The sequence below is a fragment of the Excalfactoria chinensis genome, chromosome 6, assembly GCF_039878825.1.
Source record: "Excalfactoria chinensis isolate bCotChi1 chromosome 6, bCotChi1.hap2, whole genome shotgun sequence".
NCBI classification, from domain to species: Eukaryota; Metazoa; Chordata; class Aves; order Galliformes; family Phasianidae; genus Excalfactoria; species Excalfactoria chinensis.
The window spans coordinates 33,320,280-33,346,303 of NC_092830.1; the positions used below are offsets into that span (position 1 = coordinate 33,320,280).

At 39.5% G+C, this 26,024-nt stretch overlaps 1 protein-coding gene across 1 annotated transcript in view; it reads left to right on the forward strand.

Moving 5' to 3' along the window:
- Positions 1-5,947, forward strand: part of PLPP4 (phospholipid phosphatase 4) — a 43,702-nt gene extending 37,755 nt beyond the window's left edge. The window contains exons 6-7 of the mRNA XM_072340431.1: positions 1,406-1,576; positions 2,906-5,947. Of these exons, the coding sequence (XP_072196532.1) occupies positions 1,406-1,576; positions 2,906-3,105 (371 nt within the window). The 3' untranslated portion in view covers positions 3,106-5,947. The remainder of the gene's footprint in view (positions 1-1,405; positions 1,577-2,905) is intronic.
- The last annotated feature ends 20,077 nt before the right edge of the window (positions 5,948-26,024 follow it).

Here is a 26,024-nt window from a genome sequence, read left to right on the forward strand (position 1 = left end):
TGCAGATCCTGTTTTGTTTTGTTTAAAATCCTGCTGCTCTGGGATGTGTCTCAGAGCCATAGGAAAATATATTCATTTCAAGTATACCATGATAGAGAAATGGCAGAAGGAATGATTTCTTCCTGTCAGATAGATGGTGTGAAGGGCAAAGCAAATGTATATCACTTGCAGAAGTCTGAACGTGAGATTGTAACCCAGTCTGCAAGAAATCTTATATTTATTCAGTTGCTCGAGCCTCTTATATTTTAAGGTTTGCTTCCCACTGTCTTCTGACAAATACTGAATCAGCAGTGGTTGGAAAAGGTGCTAGGAAACAAAACATTTGGCGTGTTGGTTTGCTAATTAATTAGCATTCTGTCTGGCTCTCTACATCCAGGCTAAAGAAATGATTTATTTGCATGTTTGAGGATGAAATGCAAATCTTCAGTAATTGCATTTAAACAGCTGTGTGGTATAAACTTATAAAACCATTGTGCTGTCAGCTAAAATAGTCCGTCCCATAGATTCATCAGCAAAACAGAGCAATTACTTTATCACAGTTAGCGTTTGGGAACATGAGGACAAGGGCATTTAAAAAGCCTTAGCAGATTAGAAAAAAGACATGTCTGACCCAGCACTGAGGGCAGAAACTCAGAATTTTCTATCATGTGTGCAGCTTATCACCTCTTAGAGAGCTGGGTAGGTATGAGAAAGGTAAAACATTTAAAAGCAGTCATAAGAAGGATTTTGAATACTTGGATAAATATAAATGTCAGTGCTTTATGTGCTTATGCTCTGTCCCTGATGCCCTGGAGGTGCTCAAGGCCAGGTTGGATGGGGCCCTGGGCAGCCTGGATATGGAGGTTGGCAGCCCTGCATGCAACAGGGGGTTGAAGCTTCATGATCCTTGAGGTCTCTTCCAACTGGCTATTCTGTTGGTTATGCTCTGTTTTGATGTATGATTGTTGTGGATGTTCCCTGCATTTTGCAGAGAAGTCCCTGTTCAGCAGCAGCACTTATTTTCCTACAGCTATAAAATACATTGAAGTGTCTAATAACAAATGACCAACACCAAAAAAACCCCACAACACCCTGCTTGTACTCTGGAAGATGAACAAAAGAGCAAGGAAGTGGAGCTCAGAAACTCGCTGTGTTCTGTAATTGCTGCCAGTTCAGCACGTTCTGTAGGGACAGGTTAACGGAACCTAAAATATCATTTAGATGTAAGACAATTGCATCCTTTTATGAATCATTTTCAGCTTTGAGCCTGAACTTTTTACACCAGGTCTCTAATCAGGAAAGGCATATTGAAGGTTAAACATGAAAAGGCTTTTGTGACTCAAGTTATAAATTCATCTTAATGTCTAATTTAATCTAGAAATAAATAAATAAATCAGGGATTCTTTATGCAGCATTTTTCTTTCAGTTGCGTTTTCAGGCCTTGGCTTTACCACCTTCTACCTAGCTGGGAAGTTGCATTGCTTCACGGAAAATGGCCGGGGGAAGAGCTGGCGGCTCTGTGCAGCAATATTGCCTCTCTACTGTGCTATGATGATTGCTCTGTCACGTATGTGTGATTACAAACACCACTGGCAAGGTAAGCCAAGGAGGTACCTTTTCATATATCTATATAGTTAGCTTTGCATTTCTGTATTTTATTGTTTGTTTGTTTCATTGAAATCATGTGTGTTACAGTGCACATTATTACAGACTTCCATTGCTCCTTGACTGACGCTCCTGAATTTCTACTTTTTGGTTTCAATTAAATGCAGCATTACTTGGTCCCACTGAGCTCTTTCCCATCTCATACAGAAGTCCTGTACCAAAGCAAGACATCCTGTTACATGCTTTATTTTGCTCTGGTTCTGTGTTTGTGCAGCATCTTGTTCTACCATGGCAGCTTAATCACAATCCATTAACCTTGACATGCTCTTGAAGGAGTCTCTTGGTCTCCTGCAGAGTTCTTGCCTTGTTGCAGGGCTTGGTGCACTTGGATCAGAGAGCATGAAGCTGTTAGGGCTCTCGTGCTCTGTGTGAGACCTGGCTGGTTTGAATTTGTTTAACACAAGTGAATATGAATAGCAGCATACAGGTGTACTCTGCTGTTCTAGATGTGCATTTGCATTGTGCACTACATCTTGCCAAGAGTAAGGATTAGGATTTATGTACTGACATGTGCTCTGAGGCACATTATTATGCTGTATTTATATATGATAGATGGAAACTACACCCAAGGGGTTGTGTCTGTATCCAATTACAGTTGCTCACATTTTTGTTTCTGAAACTCAAGCTGGAAACTCAGATAGCTCTTCCCAAGCTAGAAACATGCTGGCACACAATATTCTGCAGGTAGCCTGTAGCTGGAAGACCTGTGTTCTCAAGGGGGAGTCATGTTCACACTGTAACATGCTATGCCAAAGCTCAGGCCTTGTTTTTCATTCCCAGGAGAGTCATCAATTTGTATTGCTTGTGGTGGCTTTGTAATTGTCTTAGCTGTGCTGTGGTGTGTGAACAAAGACCAAGACAGCATACTGTAGGTGAAAGGTGGAGTAGAATATATGTACATTACAAAGCCATTCAGAAGACTGAGAATATTTCCTAATCCTGAATCTCATAATCTGTTAAGTTTGGCTAGAAAATGGAGTGTTCAAGATTTATAGTTGAAATAGGTGAACATTGGAATATTTCACTATGAATCCTGAATATTCTTTTTTTAAGTCCCTGTGATCTCCATTTAGAGATTCTTGTAAAGAAAGAAAATTAAAGATAACTACTGAAATTGAAAGAATATTATTTTTCCTTTACGGGAAAAGGAAAAACGTAGAAAGTAAGATGGGTTAAACACAGGTCAATCATATGCCTTGTATTTACAGTGTTCCTTACAGTCTGTCTGTGATAACACTATTTTGTTGCTTTTCTTACCTAGATGCTTTTGTTGGAGGGATCATTGGCCTCATTTTTGCTTATATTTGCTACAGACAGCACTACCCTCCTTTGGGTAATACAGCTTGTCATAAATCTTACGTCAGCCTGCTAGATCAGAACTCAATGAAGAAAGAAGAGAGACCTACAGCAGATAATGCTACAGGCCTGCCTCTAGAGGGAATAACTGAAGGTCCAGTATGACTAAGAAACACAAAATGAACTTTTAGCCTTCTCACATTTTCTCCAAGCTGGTCTCTTAACACAGTGTTTCTTACCGTACGCTTGATCTGTACTTCTTTTGTTTCTTCTCTTGTTGTAAAGACAAATCGAACATTTCATTTTTAATGCCATATTATCGCTATACTTTTAAATTCTGAGTTCCAGTTCATATTGACTGCTGAATTATCTGTTTTCAGTCTACTGCAAACAGATAGATTATTCAGGGGAAGCAGAGAGGACATTAAAAGGAAATCCCATATGGAGATTGATCAAGAGAGTAATTTTAAAGAAGATGTGGTTGAGGATACAGTAGATCTGGAAACAGATTTTCTTAAGTACTTTGTATCTCCTAGAAAGTTCCGATTGTCTTCAGCACTCACTCACTTCAATGGGTGATGAGTACACACAGCACTTTTCATCAGGTGTTCAGTGTCTGTTCTGGCCAGATGTTTCTTTGTGTAATTTAATAAGTTAGGGCATCATCCTTCTGTTTATCTTGTTGCCTTCTAACATGATAAACTATGCTAGGAGAACTTTGTATTAAGCTTCGGCAAGGTCATTCTGAGCTACTAATCAAGCAGCTGACAAGCTCAAATGGTTACAAGTTTGTAAGAGCCAATCCTTGTCACATTAGTAGTTCTACAGGACGATGCTGATGTTTGAGGAATTTCACACTGATAAAATTATCAGCTTGCAATAACATGTATGTTCATAGGATGGATCAGAAAGATGGTGTTATATCATTAGCAATTTTTTGAGAGTGCTTGCAGTAATTACCATTGAAACAAAATGAAAGTAAGGAATATTCGTGACATCCGACAAGCTGAAGTCTTCAAAACAAATTAAAAACATAAATAAAGTTTGAGGATGAAGAAACATAATGGTTTTGTGATTCTCAGTGTACCACGTTCATTTGTGTGTAGTGACTCACTGCAGCATTGATGATCTGAAGAAATGCAAAGACTTTCATTTGTGATTTTGGGTGCACGACCATGAATGCTTTTGGTGGTTTCCAGCACTGTAACACATCAAGAGGAATGCTGGCAATGGTGTTCCACTTTAACCATTCCACATTCTCAGCTCATCATGTTTTTGTGCATGGTATTTGCAAAGGTTGGCTTGGTACCTGAATTGAAACTCACTTTGTTCAAAGCAATGTTGGTACAGAGGACATGACCAAACAACCTTAGTTAATTTATTATTATTAGGATCCAGTTTTGTTACGTATGCACTATGCAGTATACATCACATTCCTGTGAAATGATATAGCTTTGGATGGCAGATTGTCAGATTCCAGAATCTCTTTTTGTGGATATCCTGTGAAAATAGAGGTAGATATTCTAGACCATGTCCAGGCAGTTGAACATTTCTTAGCAGGGGCTGCTACATAAAGCAATCAAGGTAGTGTTGACCAACAATCATTTTTACGGTGCTTTAGACTGGAGGAGACTGCTGCCATAATTATAATTTTTGTGTTCCTGTTGGAATATGTGTTGGCCTTGTAGGCATTTTGTGATTCAAACAGCTCAGCGTCTTTATGTAACACTTGTCATTTACTTTTGTCAAAGGTAATCTTTGTAGGTTTTTGTTTTGAGAAGAGCTACTTCCTGATTGGCAACACTTGAATTTTTATGGAAAACAAGTACATTAAATTCCCTTCTAAAAATTGTAATTATCGTGTACAAGAAAATACAATGATACTGTGTATAGATATGAGTGATATTTGGAAATCATTGTAAACAGGGAGTGACGTGAGGGAGCAAATTCTAAAAGGCAAAAATCAAGCAGGATTCTGTAGAAATTAGGCCTGATCTACATGTGAAACTGATACTGTTTTGACTGCATGGTCAAACACAATGTTAGAGGCAAGATTTCTTAATGACAGTTACAGAATTCTGAGCTATGGAGTAGAGAGAGTTGGCCAAACCTAACTGTCTGGTGTACATGTGCTGGGTCACGAAGCTAGCAAAAGTGAAGCAGAATCATGCTGGCATTGTACATGCATTGGATTTGAGAAAACACTTCTCTAGTGTAATTAAGATCTTATTGTAGAAATCCACAAAGTTTAGTAAAGGTTTAACCATTCTATAAAGTTTTTAAACCATCCTATTGGGTCCTGTAACAGAGATACCATTTTCTATTACACCATATGGGATAACTAAGAGAAAGCCCTGCAGTAAAGGTGTTGTCTTTTCATTGTATAGGGCTTTGCCATTAGCTTTTTCTTTCAGCAGGAACCTTAGTCTTCCAGGTTATATGCAAATGTTAAAAAAAGAATCTTAAGACAAAAGTAGAAGTTTAATACTGACGCATAGTGCATTTTGCATGTTTTTATATAGATCTGGCTTATTCTCAAAAGTGAGTGGGGCCTCCTAACTGTGCTGTTCACATTCCCAGTATTTTAATGGCTTTTGATACGAATAAGTGCTTTTCTTTGGGTTGGGAAGTGTGTGTGCAGACCTTAAATGACAAGCGGCTGTTGAAAGACTGGAATATGAAATGTAATGCAGCATTGATGCTATGTTGCAAGAGTAATTGGTGAGCTTTGCAAAGCAGGAAAGAATAACAACTTTTAATGTAATTAAGTTGAAAGTCATAATGCAGACAATGTGAAAGCTTTGATTAAAATGTAATTAAAATTATGAAAGACATAATGAAGTGAAACTTACAGTGGGATCTGTAGATGCTGTAATTACCAGTGGAAAGTCAGCGTGGGGAAGGCATTTTTTTGTGGATCAATGTATTTTAATCTCATGCTTTCTCAGTGTGAAGGAGATGTAATGTTGTAATGCACCAATAAAACAACACATGAATATGGGTTTGTACATCTGCGTGTTACCATTTCTTATCAGGTCAGTTTAATTAACAAACCACGTGGAGTATTAGCAAAAGAAGCACTAATGTAACTGCTTTATTTATGATCAACAGCAGTTCCAACTGCAGCATAAGCCTGCAAGGCTGAAATTTTGCTACATTAAACCAGCTAAATGCAACAAGTCCCTTTTACCTGTCACCTTCTGTATCTCAGAAGATACTGGGAATGCCACATTTAATAAAACGTGGTTAGAGTAGGAAAAGGCAACAAGATCTAATAGAACACAGCAGAAATACCCTGACACCAAATGTATGAGATCGCAAATCAGTCAGCAGAATATCCCTGCACTGTGTGCGTATCTCAGACCGTGTGCTGTGAATAGAACTGGAGCACAAGTGCTGATTCATTCTCAGATTTTCTCGTGTGCAGCTTAATCTTGTTTCACCCCTCTTTCCCCATGCAAGAAGCACCTGAATTACATTTAGTGTGAAAATAAACCCTCCTTTTCCTTTCCCTCAATGACTAAAAGTAATTTGTGATGGGAAGATGTGTATTTATTTATTTTGCTAGTAATTAAATTCCACTGATCTCAGTGAATCACTAATCGTATCACATCCAGTAAGAGACAAAAAACCCTCATACAATTTCTGTCCATATTTTTACATTTTTAGGATGATTGCTAATGAAATATTGTTACATTTGACCATGATTTTCTCTTTTGGTAACATACTCCTCTCCTGGGTTAGAGAACTGCTGGATTGATCCGACCTGATGCAAAGGGGAAAATGTTGACCATGGCAGCATTAGGATGTTGAGAAGGAAGAAACTTGTTTCCCTTGCTTTTGATGTTCAGAATATGTAAAGTCTTGCATGTAAGATAATCTTTATTATTTCTTTATCAACTAGCCTACCAATGTTAATGCACTACAGTAGCATTGTGCCTGCTGGAACCAAGTGCAGGGCCCAGCATCAAAGAGTTACTCCATGCTTATATTCACTCAAGGCAATGGAATTTCTGTTCCACCTAGATTGCAATCCTGAAAGCCAGAGTAGAAGCTGAGTACCACAGTCAGAGGAAGAACATTGCATTGAATTTTCTTGTTGCCTCCATCGCAGCAGCCTGGAACATCATTAAGTCTCAGTGGAGAACCCATAATGAACATGTTAAATATTAAAATAACAAGGCTGGATGGGTATTTCCTAGCACACTGAGATTAACTGAGATGCCTTTTGCATATGTTTGGCATTTGCCACCACCATTGGCTGACTGCTGGAGGACTTCTGATGAGACTTGCAGAGGTGGCCAAAAAATGACTGTTCAGACCATCCAGGCCAAATCTGGATCTTGAAACACAGAAACCTCTGTGAAAAGCACTTGACCTGCAATAGGTATACACGGATGTTACAGAAGCCAAAGGATGATTCTGATCTGCCCATGATTATTTTGTTGCCAGCTTCTGAGAAACCTTTCCAAGAAAGCTCGCCCTCCAAAAAAAAAAAGGCATCAGTGGGTAGTGTGAATCATGCAATCTATGTAGCAAGGTATGAATGGAAATACAAAGTTCTTGCTTAGTGGTTTGACTTGATAAATCAATAGAGTGATGCATAGAAGCAGTCCACATATATTGGTGAACATCAAGAATCAAATCAGCCAGCTCTGCAGACCTTAAACCTTTGGACTGAGTTTCTTGTTAGCAGACCAAGAAAACCCTCAATTTCACTGGCAGCTTTACAACTGTTACCTATTATGCTAGAGACCTATTGGAATTTAACACTCAATACAAAGACTGAATTCACATGGTCTGAAACAAGCTTATTTCCAGGACTAGATGTGGCTAGGCACAAGGAGGCTCTCCTATTTATTTTGGTATTTATATATGGTTTGCTGTTATTTTGGCACCCTGTTTGTAGGCATAAATCTGCTTTTCAACAGCTCCAAGCCCTGTGAGTCTTGTCCCAGTGTTGCCACAATTCTGATTAGTATCTCTCTCTCAAAATGAGTTTGTGACACCATTAAGAAAATTAAGAGTGAAGAGATGTTAATAAGATATATGCCTGTTTTGTAATTCCTGGCAGAGATGTCAGCAAAGGAATGATTGAATTACAAGCCCAAAGACTTGCCTGGTGCCCCTTGCTAAAGTCATTTATTGTTGCAGTTCTCCTTGAGCTTTGTATTCAGTTCCTTCTGCCAGTGTAATTAGGAGAAGGGAATCTCCACTTTAGATTGTACGGTGTGTACAAATTATTTATTGATATTTAATGGATTTTAGAGTAACTCTCTTCTTTATCAGGCAGATTGAAAATATAATACTATTGCATTAGTCTGAATTCTGTGCACATCATTTCTTATCAGCATTGCAGAGCTTTTGTGAATATACAACTGCATTTCATCTTAATTTCCAGTTCTGCCAATTGAAGCCACAGTCAAAGATTAAGATTCTGCTTCTTATTGAAGCTAACTTAACACTCCAGCAAAGGAAGGGAAAAGAACATCCGAGCAGTGCCCCAGTGTCATTCTTCAATCTAAGAGGTATATATCTGTCATTTTGAATATGATACAATTAGTATCTGCAGCATTCTCCAACAAAGAAAAAGTGACTTAAAACATCCTCTGTATCACTGAATGTGTGAAGGACTGGAGCTGTCTTCCTTAAACAGATCATGGAACAAAAGGCCAAACATATCTTTATGATGACTTGCTTGGAAAACAGCAATTCCATTTCACTAGGGTGTGATGGCTTAGAAAACAGTTCTAACTCCATATATCAGTTAATAAAACTCATAGTTTTAACATTATTTTAGGGGAAGAAGCTTGCAGTGTCTCCACACACATCATTCTACAGAGCCCTCTGTCAGCCTGTGAAGCCAATTTCTACCCTTTTGAGGCTTCCAGGTCACTCGTGCCCTACAAATACCCACAGTAACAGGATTGTTCTCAAGTGGGTGATTTGTTCCTACTGTGTTTGCCCTTACAGTCTCACCTGATCTAAGAAACCTTCCTCCAGACTTCAGTACAACAAGGTTTCAGTTCACAGGATAGGTGCTCCCATTTTCATTTTTGACCACTTTATTTTTAGCACAGAGGAGTCTCCCTTTTAATTTAATCTATTTTTTTTAATACTAAAAGAAACCACCTGTGCTACAAACTCCCCAGATGATCACAGCTGATGTTTGCATTCAGCTCAAGGCAGCTGGGAACAAGCACAATTACAAACAGAAGCAGCGTCAACGAGTGATGCAGGAGCTTGAAGTTAAGGGGGAGGACAGAGAACTGACCTATGTGGAGCATGGAGAGCTTCTGACTAGTAAGTGGATTTGTTTTCTCTTTTTAAGGAGTTCTGTAGAGCTATTAAGTACGTATTTCTCCATTAAGTTTTTCTCACTAATAACAAGAGTCACTATTTGTACTACCTATCATCTTTCCAAAAAAAACTGTAGTCCTGACCCATTGGTTTGTGGAGTTACTGTTTGTTGGTACTGGTAATGGCTGTAGGGCATTCATGGTGCAGCAAGAGTGGCTATGAAAAAGGTTTTTACAAGTCACTGTAGAAAGACTGCCTCATTAGGTTGTGATAATCTGCTTAACAACAAGAGTCATTGCTGCAATTAATATTAATGCACAGAATAGTATGTGTGATGTCCTCAGAGCCTTGTGTAGTCAATCACTCCCAATGGCTGTGAACTGGCTTTGCTGCTGCTAGATCCTCGCACTTAGAGCTGCTTACATTCACAGGTGCATTGGGTTTGTGTGGTATTTGTTTAAATACTAGGGCTAACAGTTACAAATGATTTAAACCAACCCTGTGATGTGAATTTCAATGGGTTTGCTAGGAGAGCCCGGGACAAAAAGATATTCTGTTCTCAGCTGTACTCCACTAAAAGCTTTCCTGTTGCTTCTCCATCACTGTGAGTTTCCACTTTGTTTCAGGCCAGGGCAGGCCTGAAATAGCGGTGCCTTTGATCACTGCTGAAATCAGTGTGGGCCAGATATAGCTAGGAATTATACCGTGCATTATTTTCTGTCTGTGATAAATCACAGAATCACAGAATTATAGGGGTTGGAAGGGACCTCTAGAGATCATCGAGTCCAACCCCCCTGCCAAAGCAGGCTCACTACACCACGTCGCACAGGTAGGCGTCCAGGCGAGTCTTGAATATCTCCAGAGAAGGAGACTCCACCACCTCCCTGGGCAGCCTGTTCCAGTGCTCCGTCACCCTCACTGTAAAGAAGTTCTTGCGCACATTCGTGCGGAACTTCCTATGCTGGAGTTTCAGCCCATTGCCCCTAGTCCTGTCCCCACGCACTACTGAAAAGAGACCAGCCTCGCCACTATAGCTCCCACACCTCAGGTATTTATAAACCTGGATCAAGTCCCCTCTCAGCCTTCTTTTCTCAAGGCTAAACAGACCCAGTTCCCTAAGTCTCTCCTCGTAGGGGAGATGGTCCAGGCCCTTCACCATCTTTGTGGCCCTCCGCTGGACTCTTTCCAAGAGATCCCTGTCTTTTTTGTACTGGGGAGCCCAGAACTGGACACAGTATTCCAGATGAGGCCTCACCAGGGCAGAGTAGAGGGGGAGGATCACCTCCCTTGACCTGCTGGCTACGCTCTTTTTAATGCACCCCAGAATGCCATTGGCCTTTTTGGCTACAAGGGCACACTGCTGGCTCATGGCCAACCTGTCGTCCACCAGGACGCCCAGGTCCCTCTCAGCATAGCTCCTCTCCAGCAGGTCTGGAGAAAGTGAGCTTGCAGCATGCTTGTGCTCTTAAACAGGTCATTAACTCAAATTGCTTCTTGATATGATATAAACCTCCCTGAAGTCTAAAAGTGGGTCAGTCAAACTCTGTTCAACTTCAGCGGATCTTAACATCAAATATTCCTGCTGTTAATGAGACTCTTGGGTGTCTGGGCACACACAGGCTGAATCCAGTTCGATGGGTTTAGACAGTGTTTTAGAGTCCATGTGTGTTACCTCCTTGTGTTTGTTTGCTGCTTAAGCCTGACAAGAGTAGTCTGTAACATGTAGGGCTGTCTGTCATTTGCACAGAAGCGGTGTTGTAAGTGTCAAAAGAGGAAGAGAATGTGTTGTTTGTTGTTGTGTTTGTTTATCATTCATTTGTGGTTAAATGAGTCTGGAAAATGCTTCCTTCATGTGTTACTTTGTAGGGAAGTGTTGTACTGGCAATATGTCAGAACTCTCAACATTGGGGGTTACATCAATACTATTCAGGCTGAAGTGCAGCTGAACCTGGTTATTCTACATCAAAAGCCTGAAAAACCACTGGGTCCCCCATCCAGAGGCAGCACTTTGCTGTAGTCCATGCTAAGAATCCATTCAAATCTTATCCTGTACGCATATCTGTTCCCACTTGTTGAATACAGACACACTGTTCTACCATTTTCCTGGAGTTTCTTGTAGCTTGTAAGTTTGGAATACCTCAAGTCATCAAGTATTCGTGCCTAATTCTTAAGATGGTGTGTTCTTGGGTGTTAAGTAGAACCTTTATTCCAGGTGCTTAAGTAGGTTAATTACTGATTATGCAGAGGAAAAATATTGAACACATAGCACAGGGTTTCATATTGCATTGTTTTGTGAATCATTTCATTGTTGGGCTGTTTCCCCCCTCTTCCCTTCATTTATTTGGTGTTGTCAGTTCCCTTAGGCCATGTTTTAAATGTGAGATAATATAAAATATCTTTATCTAGCGATGCAAATTACCATCAAAATCCATAGGAATGTGGCTTTGTGCAAAAAGTTAGGATACAGCAAGTGTTGGTGACCCACACAAGAGATTAACGCCAGGGTCTCACTGGGGTAACATCCCCTGGGCTGGTGGCCAATGAGGGCACCTTCATTAACAAGTGAAGGAGAGCAGTGATATAATTGGCCACCTGCATTCTCAAAATAAAACCCTTTTCTGTAAGTGAGACAATGTGTCATCAGCACAACCTGGGCTGAGAAGCAGCTGCTGGGATGGTGGCTGGGTCCTCCTTCCCACTGCAGAGCTGATGCCATTTGCTGTGTGCAGTGGTCATTAGCCTGCTCTACCCTGATGTAAGCAGGAAGGACTGCAGTGATGTTTCTCACTGCCTCTGGCCTCAATCCAGTCAGTCATTAATTTCAGCCTCTTCTGGAGAACATCTTGAATTTTTCAGGCCTCCTGGTGGGAAGATGTCTTAAAACCATTTTATTGATTACATCTGAGATTTTCCTTGTGTATGTTCCAGAGTCAGAACATCTGGAAAACTGCAGACATTGACACTAATAAATTGTCCTGCAAACTTTTGCAAGCCTTCAAACTGCAGTCTGAATTTGGGTCACTCATTTGGGACTCATTTGTCTCACCTTGGTTAGACAGGTGTACTCCAGTGATTCCAGCACCCAGCTGCATGCCTTTTAGGACATGGTGAAGCAGCTTCTGTTTGCATCTGTAGCTGCTGGGCAATGCTAAAATCAGTGAGTGAATTGCCCTGGTGTTATGAAATGTGACTGTAGCAAGAGATCAGAGCCTCTCAAATGGTTGGAAATTCTGACACAGAGAGAAAGTCCACACTGTGCTCTGCATTGTTGCCTGTTTTGGCGCAGTGTGCCAGAGTACATCTGCGCTAAGAAAGTTCCTATGAAACACCAATGTGACTCTATAATAACGTCCTAAAATGTGCATGTTAAAAATACTAGGAAGAGGGAAAACAAAAAAACACATTTCATTACAAAATGAATGTTCAGCTCTGACTTAGCCATGCCCCAAAGGAGTTTAGTTAGTCCAGCTTCCCACGTTAGCATGAAAAATACTTATCACATGTCCCTCAGATCAGCATATTTGGCGTTTGAATTGAAATTCTCTTTAAAGGGTACTAAGCTTTCAAAGAATGTTGTTAATGTGGCAACAAATTTTGTAGATTGCTTCTATAATGTTTCTGATGATTACTTAAAGCCTTGGTGATATTGTTAAGAATCATCATTCGGATGTCAGAGGAGGAGAAAGGCTGTGCAAAGCTGAGGAGCCCCAAAGAACATACAGCTTGGCAGTTCTGCATTGCAGAGCAGATGCTGACTCCTTGGCTTGCAAGATTTCTGCCTCACAACCAATGTCAGATGAAGTCTGGCAGAGTCTCTGAAATTAGGCTTCTTGTATGGTGCTTCCATATATCTTTGGGTTTTCGCTAAGAGTTTATGTATGAGTGGCTTTTATTTCCTCTACGTTAATTTGCCATGAATTATCCATTTGAAATGATCTACTTCATTTTAAATCCACCAAGGGATAAGTCTGGAAGGACTCAAGAAAGAATTTGGATCAATTACATGGAAAGCTGGCTAAATAACCGACATTTATCTTTAGTAATGAATTTTGACCACCGATGGCGTACTAATCACTGTAACAGCCTAGCTCTTCCACTCCAGGATGAGTTAGCAAGTGACTTAGAGTTCTCTGCTCTGCAGGGAATTACTGTGGCCCAAGGCTGATAACCATGAGGTCTTGGACAGTAGTTAACCCCTGGCTGAATGTCTTGAACCACGTTGTTATTGGTGGGGATTGGGTTAAAATCAAAGCTCAGAACATGAATGAGTGGTAGAGAGCCCCAAGCAGATATAATCAAACTGGAAATAAGATAGAACTTTTCCAAGTAGAGAGATTCCTAATCCTTTCCAGTGATTCATTATAGGCAGCCGTAATACTGGCTGTGCATTTGAACTACATGTCTTTCTAAAAGTAAGGCTGTTCTAAAATCTGAGGCTACCTGGTAGTTAAACTAAAGAAAAATAACTCTTTAGCTTTAGGAATTCCATTAGTTATATAAGATGATGATAATAAAAATAACGAGGAAGTACTCTCTGATAGTTCTATATCTTGTACTTTGGCTGTGACTGGTGGAAAAGTCCAAAGGTGAAGTTTTAGAGATGGTCATGCAGCCTGCAACAGATCACTGTGCCTGTGGCCACCAGAGCTGAGCCAGCTGCCCTGTGCTGCACTGCGTGCATGGTTCACCACAAATTCAGCAGCTCTGTGTTTCTGAAGCAGATGGGGAATAGTAAAGACATCACTAACCTCCCAAAGAAAAGTAATCTTTCTTTCAGCAGCCTGTATGCAAAATATCTGTGAATATTAGCTTATTGAAATCCACTGTGAAGCCCTCTCTGTCTGTCAGTCATCACATATGTGCTTTGTCTTGTTGAAATCTAAAGTACTGTAAGAAAACACGTGGAATTCATTCTGCTTCATTATGATGAAACTTAGATGGGACAGCCCAAAGGCTGAATGGTGCTGAATGCTGGCTTCTGGACTGCCAAGTTGTGTGTGTGCCAGGCTTCCTCCAGTTTGTGCTCTCCCTTATGGGGAATGATGGTGTCTCAAGGGTAGGGAAGTGACCTCACTAATAATGAGGCCTAGAGCTAGGAAGGGTGAAAGGGCACAAAGACCCTGGGAAGACATTGGATTTCCTAGCGGATTATCTGATTGTTCAGTTCTGGGGGGGTTCCTTAAAAGCTAGTTTTGCTGATGTTTCCAGTGTCTCTATGATTCAATAAACAGCTGCCACAGAACAGACCAATAAAGCAGTGACCCACTTGAAAACAGGCACTCTCAGTACCAGGATGTAAAAGTGGCACCAAGAAGGATGTCTGATTCCAGAGAAACAAGAACACAAGAAATTATTAGCTTATTTGCAGCTTTATAAAATAGAGCATAGAAATAAAATTTTATATAAATGCACTGGATTATTAGTTCCATACTGGTTTAAGTAGGACAAATCCTTTACCTTTGCCAATAATGGTAATTATAAAGGTGGTTATTCTTTAATAAATACACTTGATAAGGGGAAGGAGTTCAATATTACTCAAGTCCAACTATCATTAAATTAAGAAATACATGCACAGGGAAACTTGTTCTGTGGACAGCCCTAAGCCAACACAGCACAGATTATAGAAGTGGTACCAAATCGGCTATTGTGACTTGTCCAGCATGTCCTAGAGTATCCTGAGCTAGTATGCTTAGCCCAAACCAAACATCTTTCGTATTCTACGTCTTTAACATTGGGAAATGACAAAACACCAAAAACCAATTTTGAAATGGAACTCTAGAAAGACTCCTGCAGATCTTGTGTGTGCCCTCTGCTTGCATGTACAAATGGGGTGACTTTGCCCCTTGTCACTCTGACAGATATATCATTCTCAGTTATCCCTTTTGCACTTGCAAATAACTTTGGTATAAAGCAAAGAGATTTGTCCAATTCCAAGGCTGCTGAAAACTTAAATCTTAAGGTAACATATCTACACAATACAATAAATTAGTTTTTCATATCTCCAGGTGCCTTGTGATAACTTGTGAGATCAGTTGTCATTCTTTTACTCTCTAGGACATAGAGACTAAGTTCTATTCTGTTTCCATCATTATTTATCCAAGGAAGTGGTAGCTCTGGTGTAGTTAAACCTAAGTAGTGAATTCTGAATAAAAGAAAGCTACTTCATGTCATCCATTATGTGTTATAAATTACTGCAGTTAGTTGTAGATTGAATTGTAACAGCTTCTACAGCCAGGTCTTCTATGACCTTATCCTAATTGTGTTATACATAGTTACGCACATTTAGCTTTATATTACCTTTTTAATAAGGAATTAACTAATGTAGCTTAAGAAAAGTGATGAGGAACATTGAAATCCTGGAACTCCTACTGAAGCTGACAGCAAATTTGAATTGGAAATGGAATTCACACTGGTATTTTGACACACGTTACATTTGTGTTGCAGCTGTGGATGTGATCTGCATTTGTGTTTAGGGACCAAAATAAACTTACCTTCCATCATCTTAAAATAAGCAGTAGCTTTGAATCAGGTGATTTGGAATACAAATTTAAAGACCATATTATGGTTTAAAAACCTTACTGTAGGTCCATTGACAGTGGCAGCTTTAGCTTCAGGTTGTAGGTTATCTGTGATTATAGTCTATAGGGAAAGGGAGGTCTTCACCAGCTTCAGTGGGGGTTACTTGGTTACTTGAAACCAAAAGTTATCAAGCCCTAGGTAATCCTCCCAGTAAGGAGGAGACTAGGTTAACACACCACCAAACACAAGTTCTCTTTCAGCATCCTAGCAATGTTGATGGGAGCATCCCAGGTCTGGTCCTTCTGTCAGGATTACAGTGTCAGCAGCAAACATCATCCCATGGCTTCCTAAATGTTTGTAATGCTTCCTAAAACTGAAAACATCTCGGGCACATCTGAATGCTAGTAGTTTCCAAGAATATGAATATCATCTTCCCAAATGATTGGAAAAGGGTGCATTTCTGTCTCACCATGAAATCACACTGACTTATTGGTAGTTTTGTATAACAGAAAGTTAATGAAAGGGAAAATGGAAAGTGTTCAGATAATAGCATTGCATTTTTATTCTGAAAATACTTGCTTATATACTATCATTATCTTGGTCTTTAGACTAAAGGAAAAGAAACAATATTAAAAGAAGTCTGTGAAGTATGAAACTAGCTGTGAGGAAGTTATAATATGAATACTTACTTGGTGCTTAAGTATGTATGATGGTAGTTCTTAATTGCCCTATACTTTGTCAATCAGTGAAGTAGAAGTCTTGGGAAAGCCAGGTTTGAGCAACAGTGCCCTGATTCTGCAGCTCTCAATCTGCAGTTGGTCACAAAGTTCAGGTAGTGGAGACCACCTGAAGGAGTGGGAGGGAGATATAAATGGGAAAAAAATGTATTCCTCTCTCAGGCACGTTCATGTTTTGGTGGTTTCAATCTTCCTGAAATCTCTAGAAAGCATTTCTGCAGGCAGAAGCTCTCAGTGAATTCACAGGCAGCATTGTGCTCCAGGCTGGAATTCCTCGAATCCTTTGTGTCCATCACTTGTAATTTGTTGTGCTAATTCCACCAGCTCAGCACAAAACCTTGACATTTATCACAGAAGTAACGCTATTATTCATCTCATGATCTCAGCAGTCAGAGCTGCCACCAGCCTAATTGTCTGGTAAGAAGCTGCTGATGAAAAATTGCAATCTGCAGAGAAGGGACAAGTGAATAACAAAACTTTGAGTGCCATTTCAGCTTGGATCAGTATCATAGGATTTAATTGTTTACATGGAACATTTTGAGTCTGAACAGCTGCAAGATAATAAACACAGATTGAAGATGATTTGTTTCTTTTGGATGCCAAAGTGGGGAGTGAGATGCAGACCTAAATCACCCTGTCATACACAAAGCTGTGTTTAATCCCTCACTAAGATGGGGTCAGTGGCCCTCTATGAGTCCAGTTCTGTGATGTTTTTCAGTGGTTTCTGAAATAATAGCCACACTCAGTCTTGCACTTCATGTTCCATACAGAATATATATATATATACATATATATGTTTGTTGCATTCTTTATTGCTGTTTTGCAGGAACCAAAATTCTGCAATGCTAGATTGCTCATTTCTTAACTTGGCTCTTTATAAGAAGTCTGTCATTGTCTCCTTAAAATCTGTTTATCTGTGAGCTTTAAACATTCTATAAAGCTACTACTTTCAGTTCTACAACTATAGTCTAGATTAGCAGCCTGACAAAAGTAAGGCATCTTCTCCTTGTAAGCAGGAATTGAGTTTTGTTCCCATTACAAGTCAGGAGAGGTGTGTTTCTGCTGTGCTTTGCTGGCTGCTTTCCTTTATATTCTCTTTCCAGGTGATGAGCAATGTAGACTTAAAGAGAGCAAAATTGGAATTGTGTTACCAAATTTCCAGCTCTGTCTGGTCACCAAGCTGTGAGCACTACACTGCATGAGCCAGATTCCCTCCTACATGGCAATCCACCCAAATGAAGGATAAACATGAATGGCTTTTCTCAGATTCTTCTGGTTTCATGAAATAAACAGATCAATTTCATCTTTATATTATCGAAGTTCTCTTGGGTTTTGAGAGCCTTCAACTCGACATGCTTATCCCAGATAGCCCTGCAGTGCATACCCGTCAACCAAGCTTGCATAGAAATTTACATTAAAACGTCTATACTCTCTTTGACTGGAGCTTAATTGTAACAGTACTAAAATATTACATAACCTGAACACAGTGTCTCCTTTCAGTGAAATCTTGGAACATTAGAACTTTGATGTCAATCATGTATGTTGTAATACATCCTGACTTACTGCCTTCTCTGATCATCCTATGGTGATAGAGATGTGCACTGTGCTTTATATTCCTCTTTCCTTAGGATATATATACATATATTCAGTGGAGAAATCATATCAGGCCTTTATCAGGCCTATTAAATATACTTCTGATATGTAAGTGCTGAAAGTGAAAGCTCACATGGGCTGCAGAGAGGGGAAATTGCTGCTTTGGTTTAACTCATGATGCTTAGCTAAAATTAAAAGTAAGTGGAAGAATATCTGATTAATCATGATCTCATAATGCTGCAGCATTTGTATGGATTGAATAAAAAGTTTGGCAATCTCTGGAAGTACATTAAAGATTGATACTGAGTTTGCTCAGGGAACTGTTATGATTAATTTGTGATTAGCAGTGATAATGTGTAACCTGTGCAGTACAGAGAATGGAGTCAATCCATTCCCACCAGCCAGAATGCATAACTTTGATTGATTTGTTATTTGTGAAGGATCTGATTTTGCTGGTGTGTTTCCATGTTTTAATTTCAATTATTTTCTTTAACAGTTTTCTGCCCCAAGCATTCACTCATAGTAGCTGGATATAAACACTTGAGATACCTTATTTGAAGAGACACAAAGCATTTGATGAACGGGAAGAGGGGTGTAAATTAATGGGAGTGAGAAAGCTGTTTTACAGGCCGATAACCTGATCAATACCAAATTCATGCATACCAGAAATAGGCATTTCTGTAGAGATCTGTGCTCTGTATTAAAAGCAGTACAGTGCTACTTATTTTGTTCAATTCTGCATCCTTTCTTGGAATATGACCCAAATTATGAATAATGCAACTTCATTTTATTCCCAGTGGCTTTTATATTAAGACAAATGTGGGTGAAATTCCTGATTTTATTTTTTTTTGCATGGTTTTGAAGATCACTTTCCTATTCACATGCAGAAGGATGCAGTTGTTCACTAAGCAGTGCATCATGCTAAAGATGGCATAGTATAAGTGATCTGAGAAATCCCTGCTTTTCTTCCTAAGTAAAAAGTAATGCATTATTGTTTGGCCAAATTTGTGCTGTTCTGACTCAAGCTTGGATTTAGGTGATAAAAGCAAACTGGATCTACTCTGATCATTCCTCTCCATTGCTCATTAATTCTTGGAAAATGTGTAGTAAAGCAAAAGGATTGGTCTTCCTCCATTCATTCCTACAATCTCATCATTTTCTTTAAAGCTATGCCTACCAAACTGCTGAGCCCACAGTTCTGTACAGGCCAAGTGGAATTACTGTGGCTCATGCTGTGAGCGTGAAACCCAGGCTAGAACTGAATGGCATCGTATCGTTAATTAACATGTGCAAAATCCTAAGAGAGGAAAATTTATGAGGTAGAGGGACTTTTGTGTTGCAGAAAGAGCTGGTAACTAATCTTCCTTTTTATGATATATTTTTGTTTCTGAAATTTTTGTGTGCTTTACTTAAAAATCTACAGCTGCAGGTGAGGGTAGAGGAACCACAGACATACTTTAAAAGTAGAACAAGATAAATAAGACTTCTGAACATTGCTTGCCTGTGCTGCCATGGCGGTCCATTAATTCTTCTTCATCCCTTCTGTCCCTACCATCATGTTAATCAACACATTAGCATTTTTCTCTTATTAGCCCCTACCTTCTCCTTGACTGTTAAAGCTAAAAGCTTTGACAAAGCTCTACTCTTGCAAAGTCTCACTGCTATAGCACAGTTTGCTCTCTTTTATTTGCAAAAGCATTAGTCTCTTGTTACAAAATCAAACAACCAAAAAATAACAGAAATGAGTTAATTCTATGCTCTTGCCCATTAAATTTTCTCCAGACAGACCTGCTCTATTGCTTGCACAAGATACTGTGGAAGTTACTGGGATGCAGGCCATCCACAGTTGACTTCATCATTTACGTGCGTGAAAGAACTCGTGCTATCCCTGAGCACCTGCAGAGGTGGAATCAAGTCCTGGCTGGATTTAGATAGAAAGCTTTCTATCTGAACTGTAGGCCACATTGACATCTCCTCTGAGGTCTGTCATGCCAAAAGGATATGCCATAAAGGGAGTGGTCCAAATCAGCCATTGATGAGTGACAATACTCAGGGTATAAAGATCAAAGTTACAGGGCTTAAGGTTGTGGAAAAATTTCACATAGCCTATTACACTCTCTCTCTTTGGAGAAGACATTTACTTGACAAACCTTTGACACACATTGTTGGCACATCTGTGGTGTAAGAAAATTTTCTGTGTGATAGTTGATTGATGCCAAGCCATATTCCATTAATCTTCCTAGACACACAGATAATTCCACTAACTTTGGTTTTAAATACAATAAAACCTGTTGGTGTTTTTGTTTTGTTTTCTGTGAGTTACAGCTTGTTTCTGGATTAAACTTACTTTTTGGGATGGTTGCTAAAATTAAACAACAAAAAAAAGTAAGCTGTGCATAAGAAAACAGATCACCGCCACTGCATGAGCCATATGCTCAAGAAGAGAAAATGTGTAAGAAGCAAGCTAAGCGTATAAGCTCACTTGTTAAACTTTGGTGATTGCATAAAAAGTGCAAGGAAGAGGTGCATCCATTCATCTCACATATGCTCCTGCAGCCTTTTTCAGGAGTCAGCTCCCATAGGATAAGTTCATGCAATTAGCTACTGCTTTGACTGAATCCACTAAGAAAACGTTATGCTTTGAAGGTCTACTCAATTTTTATTGCAGTGCAACACTTAAGGTGCATTTAGTCCCTGAAGTTAAAAAGCATCCCACTGAGGATGGAAGTGTTGGCTGTTGGAGGAGAAGGGAAATATCTTTTGATTACAAGGTATTACAGCAGTAGATTATAACAAAAATTAAAAAAAAAGTGAATTGATTTTGGTGTATAAGCTCTGATTTGTACTATAGGTAGAATAGAACAAAATTCTACCTGGAACAAAAGAAATAAGACTGAGCACATGCTTGTTACAGTGGGAGCCCCAGTTAGAATAGGACAAGCTTTTTTGATATGTACCTGCTGCTGCAATCTACGTTCTGAACTGGAAGGTCATAACACAGTGGGGAGCTGAACTTGTTAGGTTAGAGCAGAGCTCCCTCAGTACAGAGGTGATCTGAAAAGGAAGGGAAAACAAGCAAGTCACAAGAGAAGGAAGCAAGCATTGGGTCTCCTTGCCATGGGTAAATGGCAATGGCAAATGAGCATGTCCAGGGCATGATGGAGAGAATGGGAGCCCTGGAGTGAGCTGTGCTGGGGATTATTTCAGACCCCTCTTGAACCTTGAAGTGCTTCTACATTCCACGTCTCTGTAAATATGGTTAGCTGCCATTCCTCCATTTGGGTTATAAGATCTTCAAAGCATTGTTCACTTTTGCTCAAGACAATAAGGGCTGAACTTTCCTACTCTGTAAGCCAACAATAATCTTTTATTGACTGCCTCAAAGGACACATACATATAAAAAAAAAGATACAACAGAACAAAATCTGCTGTGTTCTCTTAGTAGATCTTGAGAAAAAAAATAAGTGTAAAAGTTTTCTGGGCTTACAGAGAACAACACCATTGTTATTTATATCTTAACATCTGAGGAATGGAGGAAAACAAAATATCATGAAAACTAAGTAGGGAAAATACATGATTTATTACAAGAAAATCTTGACAAATTTGGTTTGTTTATCTATTGTATTATCTCCTAGGTAACAAATGATATTTCCTACAATCCACCTTCTCTGTCTTGACTAATAAAGTAGCTAATAACAAAGTATGGCAAAATAAAGATCCAAAGGACACGATCTTTCTTAGGTAAACATCAGATAAAAATAAATTAATCCAAATAGAAGATTTTTCTTTTTTAAACAGAATTAATTCGTTATTTAATACTTTGACCCAATAAATCGACAACAGATGCATTAATGTCTTCTTGAATCACCATCAAAAACATTCAGAAATGGATTTTGGTTTTCCTATTTACCTGTAAATGGGAAGAAATGAGTCAGTGAAGAGGTTCTGCTTCTTGGCCTCAGGACCTAAGGTGAGCTGGGGGTGGATGAATGAGAACAAAGAGGTCGTTTTTCCACCTTTGCATCCCCTGTGACTTGTAAGTCATTAGCCTGAGTCATTCTATAGGTCTCTGACTCTTCCTGTGTACAGTTCACAAAAAATGAATGAGTAACTTAGGCTGGAAAAAAATGATTGTAAAATCTGGTGTGCAAGGAGAGAAAGTGCAGTCTGTGCCTCTGTGATGCTCTGGAAGAAGGAAGTTTGATAGTTCTGCAGCTGAGAAGGGTCCTTGGGGAGGTTTTAAACCTCAGGCTTTGGAAAGCTGTTCTTGTAACAGTGTAGATGTGCTATAGGTTGGGAACCCCACTGATTCAAGGTGTACAAGTGAATGCTCTCCAGGTCAGATAAAACAAGCTCCTATCTGAATGCCTTAACCTTTTGTTTACAGAGTGTTGGGGGGAAAAGTGAGTCCTGGTAATGTTGGTTGTCAGTTCATAGTATCATAGTATTATAGTATCGTGCGAGTTGGAAGGGACCTTAGAGATCAGTTGTCGGTAACTAACTCAGTTAATTGGTCAAGTTACTGCAGCTGAACTTCTGTCATCATCTGAAATGTGTTATCAGTGTAGGTGTGAATTTCTGTAGCCTGCGATGAGAGACTGGGCACAGGCTGCATCTGTTTCAGGACCATTGTCACAGCTGGGGTGGCATATGGGGCTGTTAAACCTCAGCAGCTTGGTTGCATCTGCCTGATACCTCCAAACAAGTTTGGTATTAGGTGAATTAAAGTCCTGGGGGTGTCTGAGTGTCAGAAATCTGTAAGACTACATCTTATGCAATAATACAACCAGCTTGAAATTGGAACAGGAGGATTCTGGCTTTAGTGCCTGATAGTGCAGGGATGCATATTTCAATCAAATTTCTTCCTTATGTCTCATTGAAATATGGATTCTTTTACATGCAGGCATCACCTATTACAGGAATATCAGTTTATGAGCACTTTTTGAATCATTAAAAATACTTACATGGGGATACCCAGAGCTTTAAATCATAGATCAGTGAGTCACCATGCAGCTCATGAAAATACTTCTGAAGGCTGTAAACTGCATTGCTTTCTACATCTTTGATTAGTTTCTTTTGTGCTTAGGTGGCTATTAAAAAAGAAGGCAGGCATCTTTTATTTGTATGCAGGCAGAACACAACATGCAGCATTAATAAGATAAAGCCCATTCCCTATGCAGACAGTCTTAACTCTGCTAGAGGAGTCTCTTTAAGCTACCTGTAGGCTTATGCAAAGCAAACCCTCCATTTCTAAGGTGAAATGTAAATTTGAAGCATAAAAGACAACTTTAACTGATTATTGGAGGCCTGAGGAAAGTTGTTTTCTCAAGAAAAATGGTAGGACTCCTCCCTCCCTCCTCAGGTCACAGAAGAAAGAGAAATCACTGCAGCTGTCGCTGTGGAATATCTCTATTTCAGATTCATAAACACAAACATATTCACAAGCAGCCAAGGTACCAGAAACCAATGAAAACAGCAATGGAAAATTTTGGTATACTTGAATCAAAATATGTATGCGATGTCTGACAAGCAGACAGAAGGTGTGACTCTGCAGGGTACCTAACAGCATCAGTGCCCTCTGAAGCAGGGGCTGAGCCATTCTGGGGTTATCTTCCTGTTCTAACTCCCTCCACACTGTTGGTGCTACGCTTTGTCTCGTTTAGAAATTAAATGTTTGTTTTAGTTTCCCCAGGAATCATTTTTTGATGGAATGTTTAGCAATTGATGGGCTTTCCTGAGGTTTTCTAAATGCACCAGCAAATATTAAGTATCTATCGAGTAGAATGTAGTCTCTGTAGTAAACGTTTGCCTGCATGTTTCCAAGCAGTGTCAAGTTCTGTTGCCAAATAATTTAGACAGTAAATGATTCAAGCAAAAATAAGCATATCCCAACCAACAATAAGCACATCCCAACCCTAACCTTATTTTATGCTTCATGTCCTCACAAGGATTTCCATTTTTGATTTTTACCCCTCTACTCAAGCTTCCCCATGGTACAGATCTGGCATGGGACAGCTGCTCTGCATTGCAGCCCCACTGCTGATTGCAAATGGAATGTTCCCTGATGCAGACCTTTGGATTTAGAAGTAATTTCAGTCAGGGGTTGTGTGTTGGCCCCAGATGAGATGGCCCAGAGTGCAGATGGCTGCCTGATCTGTATCCTCACCCAGTGACAATGCAACAAGTTCTGGGGAAGCTGACTGTTAGCAGAACCTGCAATTAAGCTCAGACTTAGCACTTGGCATCCCCAGTAGACACTGATCAACAGGTACAGTGTGCTAATACATTTGTCCTGAGCAGCTCATTAACTCTGGGAAGGAAGTGATAGTGTAGCTCTTTGGCTCAAAACAAAGTGGAACAAAACAAAAAGCCCAACTATACAAAGTTGGGATGGTTCTCTAAAAATTATATATGTGGGGGGAAAAAAAATAGGGGGTGGAGCAGGGCTGTCATCCTTTCTTACCCCTCTGCAGTCTTTATTTATTTGTGACAAAGGCAGATGGCTAAAATGCTTAAAATTAGTTACAAGAAATAGATTTGCTGAGAAAATGCTTTGATTTTACTTATTTTACTCTCAGTGATATCAGTGAGAAAATTTGGGAAGTATATAGTAGTATACAGCTATACTTTGGAGCAGAAAATCACTTTTAAGCAATGGTGGAGGAGGACATACCAGTAAATAAAACCTGGCCCTGAAAATTACTGCGTGTCAGATGTATGCGTCTTCATCACGTTTTTCATCTTTGGCCTCTTGGTCCTACCAGGAACATTTTATTCAGCTGTAATTTTAACTTCTCCTTTTTGATATTTCTGAGGGAAGCTGTTTAAAATACATCTCTGGATGTTCTTTCCTTTCTGACATTGTTCCATTTTGTTCTTCACGGAAATCAGGTTATAGCTCTCCTAATTAGATTTGGGTAACTTTTTTTCCTTTGTTTCTTGAATGTAAGATTCTGAAAGCTCAGGCTTTTGCTAAAAGCCTATTTTGAGAAATGCCCCTCTGAAGCCTTATGGAACTTAATATTCTGGTTTCTTATCTTTCTGGCTTCTTCGTCCTTCTCACCATGGAGACAAATCCATCAGGGTACAACACGTAAATGGAAAAATTTTCCACACTTCTCACGTTTTAAAGAAATTAACTGGAAAGCCAAAAAATGTAGAATTATTTTTCTTGAATTTTGTCAGTTTTGAGATCTTTAGAAACGTATGCATGGAAAATTTCAGTACTTTGCTGGATTCCAGGGAAGTAAATTTTGTTAATATAGATGTACAGAATGAATCTAATTTATATTTCTCTTTGATGTCTTTTTAGTCTGTTATTGAGCTAAAATTGTTATACAGCCACAGAGAAATGACAATGAGTGAAAATGTAGGTATGAGAGAAATGTGTCATTAGGAACAGAACTGTTATCCATATCCACGTTAGGAAGTGCTAAAAATCGTATTGCAAATAGATAAAATTAATATATCATTCTTCTGAAGTTTCTTAAAGATGCTGCTTTTTGCCTTTGTTTTGCCATAGGTAGTTGAAGGTAAACCAGGCAGAAACTTGTATGCATGATAAATGCGTCAGCCTTAGCAGCAGAATATTTTATGAGGCCACGATTGAAGCTCTAGTGTAGTGAGACCGTTGCTTTTGTAAAAACGAGTGACTCTTCAGAAATGAACTTGCAGGTGAAGTTCTCATAGGCCCTAATTGTGATCTAATCAGAAGATCAAAGAGGCAGCAGTTCAGAGGTGGGATTGTTGGAGTACAAGCAGAAGCATCCCTAGCCTTGGTTTCCATATGGAAATGTGGAAATCACATGTAGCTGATGACTTTTCTCAATCTCCATGCGAATCCACTTCTTACTTTTTGATAGTAATCTTATACTAACCTGGAAGTGACTCAGTGGTGGGGAAGAAATGATATTTGTATAAATGGAACTCTCAAAG